Genomic DNA, 12,445 nt, shown 5'->3' on the forward strand with positions numbered 1-12,445 from the left:
ATTAGCAATGCAGTGGTCACAAACTTAAGTGTCATTTGTATGCGCTCTAAGTAAATAGTGCCAAACTTGTCTGACTTTGGCTGGGCGATGATGCATTGCATGCACTTTTTGAATATCTTCCCAAAGGAACTCTGAGGCGTTCTTGATACCTCCACTCAACAAGGCACCTTGACAAACAGCTGTCGTCAATCGAATTACTGTTACAGGGAGTGGGGCACCAACATGCGACAGACTTTGCTTCTTTGGTTGAACGTGTGTAGCATTGTGGGCGTCATTAACTCATTTACACCCTTTGACGTATAAATACGTCAATTAGCGCATAGCCGTTCCCTCCCCATGACGTATTAATACGTCAATCACGTGTTTTCATGGGGGAGGGTGCAAGAGAGTCCGATGCAACTTCTCACCACAGGATTAGGCTTGACGGCAATGTTAAATAGCAAAAAAATGGCCATCGGGTGGCAGTGGTGCAAAAATCAACCAGGATCACGCAGCAGAAGTAGTAGAAAGGGCGTACAGTGAAGGAGGGGCGTATGTGGATAGTGGATTGGAACATTAGCAACTAGCAACGATGGAGAAAAGGAAATAACTAACTAAAAATGATTATATTTTCGGTATAAAAGTGTCCTCGAAACAAAACAACAAAGGAGATGGTGTTTGTGTGGAAGAGAAAATGATGCTTCGGTCACGTAATCGAAAGCGGCACCCGTCAAACGAACGTCGGCCTGCACAAACATGGCGTGCTACACGCGGCCCGCATAGCTCATGCCGAGTTTCGAGTTCATCTGATGAAGATGAACTTGCTCCACGTCAGCGATCATCGCTTGGCAGAGCATTTTGTGCCTCCCGATGCCCCACATCGCCCACAAGTCGTCTCCCCGGCGACTTCCAGCGATGACGGCAAAGAGGCTGCATTGCTTCGCATGGCCGACGTCAGCGATTCGTTGGAATCGTCTCGTAAAGACGACGGCGAAAACGATGAATTGGAGAGCGATTTGGATCCCGATATGTTGGATGAATATGTGCCTTCGGACATAACGGAAAGCAGCTGAGAGTCCTCGCCAGAGCCGCTGGAACGAGGAGGTAACTGCTGACTAGCTTGCAAGTTCCCATTCAAAACTTCATCACTTCTTATGCCTCCTCAGTCACTTTTATGCACCGCTACATTCCCCGCTATACTATGAAGTTGCCAGTAACACTAATCATTTATGTACGGTTGATGCGTCTCGTAGATGTGGATGAAAATATGCGCTGACTTGCATGTCGCCATAGGTTTAAAAAAAAAAACAGGACACATTTGGTCCACTCAGCTCTGCTAAAACCACTAGTGTTAAATTCATATTCCATTTCATTTCAAATTGGATGCTGAGCAACGTGGAATGAATGGTGTAAATAGCAGTGTGCGAGCATGTATGTGTGTGTGCGAGAGATGTTGAAATGTAAGTGGAAAGCAACAATAAAAAAAATAGAAAAATAAAAGTGTGGTAATTGTACATACTTCTATAAATTACAGATTGTCCAACCAGAAGCCAAAAGATGACGACTCCTCGCTTTGGTGGTGGAAAGAAAGGTAAATAAAATTATTGTACCTCACTCTGCAGCAAGATATATTTGCAACTTTTTATGTTTCTATAATTTATAGGTCGTGCATCTGGACGTGGTGGGATGAATCGATGGTGACAAACTGGATGGAAGCCAAAAACCATCTTCTCCACAGCTGCACTTTTGTTCATAGTTCAATAGTTTTTAGAAAATTCTGTGGGCCTTGCAAATCAGTCAAAATTCAGTAAAATGTGAGGGATTGAGGGGGTTGCTCCAGTGAAAAGGGGTGGTATTCAATGAGTTAAAGTTTGGGTGAATTCTAGTCTTGAAATAAGAGAAATCTGTTCCAAGCTTATGACCTGACCGTATTGTGTGTACATTTAAGTAAAAGGCCCCGTTCATGGGTCTGATTTCACATTGTTACATTTTGGAGGCAAAGAATGCAGTGGAATTGGGGGGGGGGGGGGGCATTACTTTAAAACCTTAGGGATTTTATTCATCACGTTTTTAACCAAATTGAGGTCTTGGGCCATATATTATATTGAGAAGGAAAAAAAGACAATTGGTACCGACAGCGTACAGCAAAATGCCATCCGTAGTGGGACACTATACAGAGGAGCAATGAAATTCAAACCCCAAAGCTACACTTTCAAAATTCAACTTCAATTTTCAGCTAAATCTGTCTCTGTCACACAGAAGAGAGAAAAACCATCATGTGTGATGTCAAACCAGCAAATCTTGCAAGACTTCATAATACGACACTGATGGCATTTGCTGGAGGGTTTTTTTTTGTTGTTGTTTTGTTTTTTAATGATTACACCACAGAAGGTCTCAAGTGACAGCAAGGAAGAGAACTGGAGATAGACGTCCAAAAGGGGTGGGTGAATCTCTTTCCTGGCTGCCAAGTAGTACGAGCCATAATATCAATTCGGCTTTTCCGTCATCAACCGTGGACCCCTGTAACCGTATTTTAAAGCCTCGTTGGCTGCAACCAGCATTGGCGCTCGATGATTCAGTCTCAACTCATATGCACGTAAGAACAGCATGGCGGCCATGGGCACAGATGGAATTTTCCGACTCTCTGTGGCAACAGAACACGGCATTGTGGTGGGCATGAGTCTCACCCCCCCCCCCCCCCCCCCAATGCTCAATGCGATTTATTAAACTTTTTCTTTCAAGTTGCTTTATTTCTAATTCGCTAGGCAACGCTAACTGAATTGAATACCTTCAAAATATCAGTGGCAATTGCTGCATTTTTGTCACTTTTCTTTTCATTTATTATTAAATCCTAGTAATTAAAAAATAAGAGTGTAAGGAGGCTAACCTATGCGATACATATTGCCTGTTGACAAGATGTGATAATTTATCGTGTTGTCACTTTGAATATCACTTTTGTCTCCCAATAATCAAATATTGAGACTCCACACAGACAGAAACGATAAACATTTACACTTACCGAAAGTAGGCTAAGTGTAAAATAACATTTGAAGCAAAATGCACTGTAGCGAAACCAAATAATAACACTTGTAGAGGTTTGGTAATTAGGCAACCAGTTCCCAGCCCAAAGACGGCTGGGATGGGCTCCGGCTCACCCGCGAACTTCGTAAGGAGAAGTGTCTTGGATACTGTTAGATAAATATTCAGGTAAATGTGCTGGGGGGTTTTGTTTGGTTGTTGTTTTTATATACTAAAATCCATCCGTAAATGTTAAAATTAAACTTATTTTGCAAATGATTTTGGTGGGAGATTGGCATCACGTGTGATCATGTCTGTATGATCATGTGTGATTTTTTTTTTTTAGCAATTCAGTGTCGTTTCATATATGAATTTAGAACTGTTTGAACTGGGAGGGACAAATAACAGGTCCATATATATATATATAAAATATATATATATACAGTATATATTTTTTCAAGCGGCTGGATAGCTCAATTGGTAAGGCATCGGTTTGGCGTACGGGAGACGGTGGTTCGAATCCCTTGGGGCAAAAATGAGCACATACATCATCCAGTGTGGGTCCTTGGGCAAGATCCTTCACGCTAATGCCTACCTCATACAATGATGAGAGACAATAAAACGAATGACATGCCGGCTCAGACGTCGCCCGGCCAAACAAGGTCTGCGTCAGGTGCTGGGGAACCAGAGCACCTTGATGAAAAATGGGCTACTGGAACAAAGCGGAGATGGGCGAGATGCGATAACATGGCTCTGTTGGAATGCTACTTCTCAAGCAACCCTAGTCAGGGGGATTACATGCAGAGAATGTGGGCTAAATGGTTACTTGGAAACCCACAGTCACGGTTGACCACGAAACAACTAGTAGCTCAGTGTTCCAACATCCACAAACGGCAACTGCTGTCACAACTTGAGATTGATGAGGTACAACGCAGGTTCCATGGTGAAGGGCCCCAGGCTGTCAGATCAGAGGAGGAGGTCATACCAGAGATTGGGAGGCAAGCCCCAATGAATGCAGATGATGAGATTGGGAGGCCAGCCCCAATGAATGAAATGCTGAGCGAGGCAGCAACTGACCTGAAAGCTAAGATCATGGTGAGAATGAAAGGTGGGCAACCTAGAAACCGATTACAACGGCTATGTGAAGTACCACCTGAAAGTCTCATGGAAAGTGTGAATGCAGCACTGAGGGCGATCCCTACCGTAACGATCGCGGAAACCAATGAGCTGATATACGCTTCAGCATCAGTGATCCTAGAGATGCTTGGCTGTAAGAGCAACCATGAGAGCCATGAGATACGTTACCCACCATGGAAAAGACGGTTGGAGGCTAAGATCAAGGCGGCTCGGAAAGATGTGAGTCAATTGTCGGAGGCCCAGAGAAGTGTGATGAAAAGGCCGATACCCGAGAGGTACATCCAGATGACCATACCTGAAGCACTCGAAACTGCCAAACTGCCAAGCCTTGTCCAGCCGCCTAAAGCGGTACACGAAAGAGAATGAGGCCAGACGAATAAACAGGCTGTTCGCAACACAACCTGCAAAAGTGTACGCTCAGTGGCATGGTCCTAACAACAGAGCTGACCCACCAAGACTGGAAACTGAAAGGTACTGGAAAGGCATATGGGAGAAGGAGGTTGCACATAACAGCAGTGCACAATGGCTGGTGACCCTGAGAGAGGAGCACAGCAACCTCCCTGAACAGAACCCAGTTACCATAACAGTGGCAGACATACTGGAAAGAGTCTCAGATATGAAGAACTGGACAGCACCAGGCCCGGACATGGTCCACACCTACTGGCTAAAGAAACTCACAGCACTCCATGAGCGCCTAGCAGCACAAATGAACCAGCTGCTGAGGGATGGGACTCACCCAGGATGGCTAACCGAAGGGCGAATGATCCTGATCATGAAGGTCCCATCCAACTATCTCTCCACAACATGGAAGCTCATGTCTGTCAGGCATCATTGCGGCTAAGATAAGTGGACACATGGATCAATACATGAGCGAAGCACAGAAGGGCATTGGTAGAGATACCAGAGGAGCCAAACATCAGCTCCTGGTTGACAGAACAGTCGCACAAGACTGCAGGTCCCGACATACCAACTTGTGCACAGCCTGGATTGATTACAAGAAAGCCTATGACTCGATGCCACATACATGGATCACTGAATGCTTGGAGTTGTATAAGGTGAACAGGATCCTAAGAGCCTTCGTTGCGAACTCGATGAGGATGTGGAAAACCACACTTGAAGCCAATGGCAAGCCACTTACCCAAGTGTCCATCAAATGTGGCATATACCAAGGTGATGCACTCTCCCCACTGCTGTTCTGCATAGGACTGAACCCCCTAAGCCAAGTAATCACCAAGACAGGCTAAGGAATGGAGCTACGATCAGTCACCTCCTCTACATGGATGACATAAAGCTGTATGCTAAGAGCGAAAGGGACATAGACTCCCTGATCCACACAACCAGGATCTACAGCAGCGACAGCAGGTGTAGGTTGTGCAAAGAGGCACCTGAGACGATCCAACACATAACTGCAGGGTGTAAGATGCTGGCAGGGAAAGCCTACATGGAACGCCATAACCAGGTGGCTGGCATAGTCTACCGAAACATCTGTGCGGAGTATGGACTGGAAACCCCAAGGTCAAAATGGGAAACACCTCCGAAGGTGGTGGAGAATGACAGAGCGAAGATCCTGTGGGACTTCCAGATCCAGACTGACAAGATTGTAATGGCGAACCAACCAGATATTGTGATCATAGATAAAGGGCAGAGGAAAGCCGTTGTAGTGGATGTTGCGGTCCCGAGTGATGGAAACATCAGAAAGAAGGAACACGAGAAACTGGAGAAATACCAAGGGCTCAGAGAGGAGCTGGAGAGAGCCTGGAAGGTAAAGGTGACAGTCGTGCCTGTGGTGGTCGGAGCACTCGGGGCAGTGACCCCCAAACTACATGAGTGGTTGCAACAGATCCCGGGAACAACATCGGACATCTCAGTCCAGAAAAGCGCAGTGCTGTGAACAGCAAGATACTGCGCAGAACCCTCAAGCTTCCTGGCCTCTGGTAGAGGACCCGAGCTGAATGAGGGACGGACACCACCCGAGGGGGGGTGAGACGAGGATTTTTTTTTTAAATTCACACATATTATACACACACACATATATATATATATATATATACGTACCTCTGTATTTTGTCCCCCCCAGTTCTAAAATCCCATCTGCACCCCCGACGTCAGCTGTGAGAAGTGTAAATGTTACATCCGAACTATGGTCCAATTCCACACATCAATTAACTGATCACTTTTGATGAATTTTCAAAAGTCAATCAATCCAGCGGATTTATTCAAGGATCCATCCTTTACCCGAAAAAAAAAAAGCAATAAGAAATAAATGTCTTATCCCCTTCGGTGCCAAAGTAACAAAAATGCAACATTTACAATGACTCTGTATCTAACTATTTTCTAGCTATACCCTTTAGAAATAATTAAAACTGAATATTTTCTTGACAAAACTCTGGCGCCTAAAGGGTGAAGTCAGCTGTGTATGTATGAGGAGGATGGTGAGTGACTTTTGCAGAGGCAGTTTCCATGTTCATCGCTGCATTCATCAAGTACACGACTCAACAAAAAGTTCAGGATCTTGGGTTTTGGCATGAAATTTCAGGATTAATCGCAAAGGCGCTAATCTTGACAGCCCAACTTAATTTCACCTTTTCTCAACTTTTCAATGCTGCTGGTCCAGCTGCTCAATGTTTCAGGCACACCTTGATGTTGTCGAACAAGGAACTGACCAGCAAAATTCAGAACAAGTATTTGATCCATGAACCATGAAATAGATTTACAAGAATGTCGTTAATGTGACTCTTCCACTCTCTCTCTCTCTCTCTCTCTCTCTCTCTCCCTCCCTTCGCCTCACTTTCTCTCTCTTGGAGATGAAATGCTGACCATAAAACCTCAGTGGCCACTTCCCCCTAACTGAGAACGCCCGGTTTGAAGTCTCACAATTGGCTTTGTTGCAACAGAGATACTGGAAGAGTCATAGAAAGCCATAGAAGTGACCATCCTTGGAAATTATTTTACAATCAACATAATATGCATTCGTTAACTTACATTTACTGGTACACTTGCATGGCTGTTCAAACCTTACTTTCAATGAGTGAAATTCAGGTTTTACAAAGGCAATGGATTTATGCTCGCAATAATTATTTGAATTATGATCACAAACTTGTGCTGAAATTAGAACAAAATGATTGAGAGTGTTTGACTCGGGACTCCCCACCCTTTCTCACCGGTGTTACGCGTGCTTAGAATTGCTTTTGAGAATATGATTATCTTGAACTCAAGATCTTGGCATCAGCTGAATTTAATCATAAGGGTGAGTGGGTCTCCCTCATTCCGAGTGACGATGGACTGCATCATCCCGGAGGGTGTGTGCAGGTACCGCGACCCCTTGAAGAAGTTCTCCAGAAGAGCTCTATCGATCTTGTCGCACTTCCCGATGGCCGCTTCCAAGTTGTTGCTGAGAACACCGTAGATATTGCTCTTGTCGTTTTTCCTCCCAAAGAACAAGAATAGAGCGTAGCAGTCCTTGCCCACTGAAGTGCAGAAATCCACCATCCTCTCGTACATGTTCCTGTCGCTGGACTCCCTCTGTGCCATTTGGACGCTTTCGCTGCATGTCTCCGGGAGAACGCCGTCCTCTTCGCCGCCCTCCTTGTCGGACAGGTGGAGCACCTGCACGGCGATCTGGATGCGAGGGTTCTTGGTCGACTTCTCCAACACGGCCCACACCCAGTCAGCCCCCAGCAGGATGCGTTGTTCGGGGGTCATGGCCGTGCAGTTAAAGATGTCGGTCAGGTTGAGGTTGATACTCTGGGAGATGTAGGTCATTAGGAAGATCTGCAAGAGATATAAGAGGGCAAATCGTCTCAATGAAATTGGACACGGTCGTTGGGGGTAAGAACAAATTTACTTGAGTCTCTAATTTTCTGACAACTTATTACTTTTACTCACAAAATATTTATATATTTATTTTATCCCCCCCCCCCCAAAAGAACTCTTTCACACGATACCCCATATATTTTGCTAATATATTAAAAACATTTAAATAGAATGTCTTTCCTGTGGCTGAGGGGGAAAAATTAATGACTATGCATCCTTTATTTTTGTAAAATTACGATACACACCACAAGCGTGGAACTGCCACTGTGGAATAAACGTTTTTGACTGGCATACTCTTGTTTGAACATATTTACAAAGCCCCTTCAAACATATTGATAAAATGTAGGCAACATGCTAAAAACAGATTTTCTTCCATAAAGACACGGGGTATTGACTCAAATGCAAGTCAATGCTAAAAAATGCAAAGTGTTTAACATTTGCCCTACCTTATAATCATGCGTTCGAAAATTAAGTAAACATTTTTTATTTTTCATTTTGGCCTGCAGTGTTTGATATCCATTTGGTCTTTTTTACCACAATGTCATGAGTTATTGACTTGCGCAATACCCTGTGCTATGACGGAAAAAAAATGCTGTATTTTTAGCCTTTTGCCTATGTTTTAGCAAAACGTTCTAACATACTTTGCAAATACGTTCAAATATGTACGACCTCTTTTTTGTGATTATACCACGGTGACAGTGTGCACAAGTGACAACAAAGAAGAGAACTGGACATGGACATCGAAAAGTGGTGTACGAATCTCTTTCCTGGCTGCTAAGTACTCCTAATTTTAAAAAAAGACGAAAAAAAGGAGACAATATAGTGCTCTCAAGCGGCCATAACTGCATGCTATCCAAAGGGGAGATGCATTTCGGGGTGTTGGCCAAAGCTAGTGAGGCAATTGCATGCCATATTTGCGCTGGAAAACCACTGATGCGAATGGAGTCACTCACTCGTGATATCTAGTGGGAGGGACGACTTATCTTTGATGCCAAAATGCTGGGCTCCATGCCCCCCCCCCCAAAAAAAACAAAATCAGGAAAACCGAAATGGTTTTGTGAGTGAAGTGAGTTACACAGTTTTCAGGCTTTTCACATTTTCATGTAAAGTATAATACATTTAGAAACACATCTCTGAAATGACTTTACACCGGTGGTGCCCAATACGGCGATCGCGATCGACCGGGAGCTTGCGGACTGGTCCCAATTTGATTGACAGGGGTGTAGAGGGGAACAAAAAACCCAAAGCATTTGTGTGTCTGGTGGTGTGTCTCACTTTCACAAAGAGTATTTAATAAAATGAAATAAAACAAAAAAAGCAGGTCACCTTTAACCTACGGTGGCAGCAGTCTGCAATTGCAGCTTGCGATCGGAGCTGTTGCGCTATAGCTTTTATCGTTATTATTATTCTCATCAAAACTTGCCTTCCACTCCCCTGCCAAACACAAACATGGAACAGGTGCCGCACAAACATGTCAGCCGGCATTGGATTGGAAAAAGAATGGCTACTTGTGAACTTCTTAATGTTTTGAAACTTTATTAAAACTCATTCACTCCCAATGACGTTTTTAAACGTCTTCTCAGACTTGGTCCAGAATTGGCTGGTATTGAATGAGTTAAATGAAAAAAATTCTAAATATAAACTACAAGGCTGGAAGGGCTTTACTGGGGCTATACAGGTTTATGATGGAATGATAGCACCCACTCACCCTGGTGTAGGGCCGCGCCCGCATATTACCTGAGTGAGGGCGTCTGGGCTGGGGTGGAACTTGTCCTCTGGATCCTTGAAGACGAGGTACTCCTGAGTTCGGGATGAGGCAGCGGTGATGCAGTCACTGAAGAGAGGGATGAAATCATTGGGCTTGGCAACCGGGGGCCGTCTTAGCGTGGAGAAGATGCTTGGTCGAGGGGGTGCGGCGTCATTGGTGGCGGGAGGGTTGTAGGGCTTGAAAGAGGTGAAGAAGGTGACATCCTGAAAGGGCTTAGTGGAGGGTTTACTCATGTTCTCCCCCATGGTCGACGGACAGTGAAGATCAGAGTGGGGTCTCACGATACACTGTGGAGAAGAGTAGGAATGAGATGAGTCGAATCTGATATTAGCAACAACGTACAACACTACCTTGCCTTGTGAGGGCCCCGATTTAAATGCCAGCGGGCCTTTTCTTTTTTTTTTTTTTTTTTCTTTGTATTGTGAGCAAAAATTTGTGCAATCAAACATCTGGCCACCATCAGTTCACGTGGTTACACTGCAGTGAAACTGATAGCATCTGTTACATTTTGAGCTTGTGTTTTTGCCAAATTTCTTTTTTCTAACCATGTTTCCAAAGAAGGTTTTGTGCTTTTGAACAAGTGGAAAATGTCCAATGAATTAAAGCTTAAAATCAGAGAAAAGTGGGAGATGTGTGTGCACCATAGGCTTCTTCTACATTATGTACTGAGCAGAAGCATAAGGAGTTAATAAATAAAGTTAAAAAATGATAAACACCTGCCAAGGTCCGTGAAAAAAAAAAGATACAAAACTCGATGCAAATTAGATTATATATTTTATTTACGGGTATTATCCAGATAGATTGAGAAGCTGCTGAAAGTGAGGATAGCAAGGTGAACAAGGCAAAAACAGTTAGTAGATACAAGAAATAAATGTTTTTTTTCCATTTTTATTTATAAGTGGAAATTAAATTGTTTTAGAAAATGTCCATTCCTTCCAGTTGGGAAGGAATTACTGTATTTTCCACACTATAGGGCGCACCAAAAAGTCTTCAATTTTCTTAAAAGTTCACCAAACACCTTAAAATCAGGTGCGTCTTTTGTATGGTCATTACGGTAATATGTCGACTCCAAGATGGCTCCTTCCTGGAGACATGCTTCCAATGTTACAACTTGCTGTTGGTTCAGTGAACTGTGTCGCTGCTTTATTAAATAAGTTTTTGTTGCAGCTCTGAAAAAAGGAGAGCTGTGGTGTTCATTTTTCAAAACAGTCTCAACAAATACAGGTACGTCTTTGCCCGTCTCCGTGCCTTCTTCCATTCGACTCGAGAGGCGTTCAAGATTGCCTCCGAAAAACGTAATGATTACTTCAATGAAACTACGAAAATTGAAAATAATACATCAAAACTGAAAGGCAAGCGAGGATATTACAAAATAAAGTCTATAGCCACCCCTACAGAATTTATATTGTGATTTCATCATTTGTGAATACACAACGAAGGAATAAATAACTACTACTGACCTCGGATCGAAGTAGTTGTGGCGCTATGGTCATGAACGCCTCTCGAGTTGAACGGATTAAGAGAAGGCACGGAGATGGACAAAGACTCACATGTATTTGTTGAAAAAAGGAGAGCTGTGGTTTTATTTATTTTTTTAAACGCAGACTTTATTAATGGTTTTCACAGTCTCAACAAATACAGGTACTGTACGTCTTTGCCCATCTCCGTGCCTTCTTCCATTCCACTCGAGAGGCGTTCATGGCCGCCTCCGAAAAACGTAAATTAATTCTTACTTCAATGAAACCACGATGAAAATCAAGCGAGGAAATCACAAAATAAATTCTGTAGGGGGGGGGGGGATATAGAATTTATTTTGTTATTTCCTTGCTTGATTTTCTGATTTGATGCATTATTTTCAATTTTCGTAGTTTCATTTAAGTACAGTAATAGTTAATTTACATTTTTCAGAGGCGGTCATGAACGCCTCTCAAGTTGAATGGAAGGAGCGTAGTGGAGCACCATCTAGTGGAGGCATTGTAGATTGCGCCTTTTGATACGAAGCATCCACTGTATGAAAAAAATGTACAAAATAGCCATTCATTGAAGGTGCGCCTCATAATCCAGTGCGTCTTTCCGTGCGGAAAATACGGTAAACTTGAAAGTCGAGGTACCAGTGCAGTTTGAGAGCTGCTGATGTGTCCGCAGCACAGTGGAACTTCCCAAATTGAATACTTTGAAGTCATACAATGTGGATTTCAACCAAAATGATCATGAGCAAATCCTGCGAGACTTCTGCATTTTCCAGATTTTGCGACCATCATTGTCATTGTCAACGACCATGTATGCGTGGTACCAGAAATAGAGTCCTGACTGCTCAGTAGAATGCGGCGAAAGCAGCAATATGGCATCATCATGGATAAAAGATAAATGTACACAACAAATGCAGTTATGTTTTGGAATGGCGGATTCAACAGATTCAAATGTACTGCCATATGGAGCGCTGCAACTTTCATTATAGTCACTGTCACAAATTTGTGCAAAAAAAACATTTATTTGCTGAAAATATGGAGCTTACCTAGGACGGCCCCGGATGTTTTAAGCCGTTCCAAGTCCAGTTCCTCTGCTCCTCTTCCCTTGCCTGCTCATGTACACAAGGTGTGTGCGTTCAAATTTTTTTTTTGGTGTGTACAGGAGTCTTCAGTACAGCGAAGGACTTTCCATCCCAGCTTCAAATGGGAGGTGAAAGTGTTAGCAAGGGTGGGGTTTTTGTCATTTACGCCATTTTACGTA

General features: G+C 43.5%; 1 protein-coding gene and 1 long non-coding RNA gene across 2 annotated transcripts; one reads left to right on the forward strand and one right to left on the reverse strand.

The window, feature by feature from the left end:
• The first annotated feature begins 1,028 nt into the window (after window positions 1-1,028).
• Window positions 1,029-1,741, forward strand: LOC147205704 (uncharacterized). Its single transcript, XR_015100741.1, has 3 exons — window positions 1,029-1,083; window positions 1,514-1,570; window positions 1,643-1,741. It is a non-coding gene; the product is annotated as an uncharacterized LOC147205704 (long non-coding RNA).
• Window positions 1,742-6,368: 4,627 nt separating this feature from the next.
• Window positions 6,369-12,319, reverse strand: rep15 (RAB15 effector protein). Its single transcript, XM_086109423.1, has 3 exons — window positions 12,231-12,319; window positions 9,685-10,002; window positions 6,369-7,905 (listed from the first exon to the last, which is right to left on the reverse strand). The coding sequence occupies exons 2-3, from the start codon at window positions 9,958-9,960 to the stop codon at window positions 7,360-7,362; spliced, it is 822 nt and encodes a 273-aa protein (XP_085965549.1). The 5' UTR covers window positions 9,961-10,002; window positions 12,231-12,319; the 3' UTR covers window positions 6,369-7,359.
• Between the last annotated feature and the right edge of the window lie 126 nt (window positions 12,320-12,445).

The sequence above is a fragment of the Hippocampus guttulatus genome, chromosome 4, assembly GCF_054856545.1.
Source record: "Hippocampus guttulatus isolate MCC_2025c chromosome 4, RoL_Hgut_1.0, whole genome shotgun sequence".
NCBI classification, from domain to species: domain Eukaryota; kingdom Metazoa; phylum Chordata; class Actinopteri; order Syngnathiformes; family Syngnathidae; genus Hippocampus; species Hippocampus guttulatus.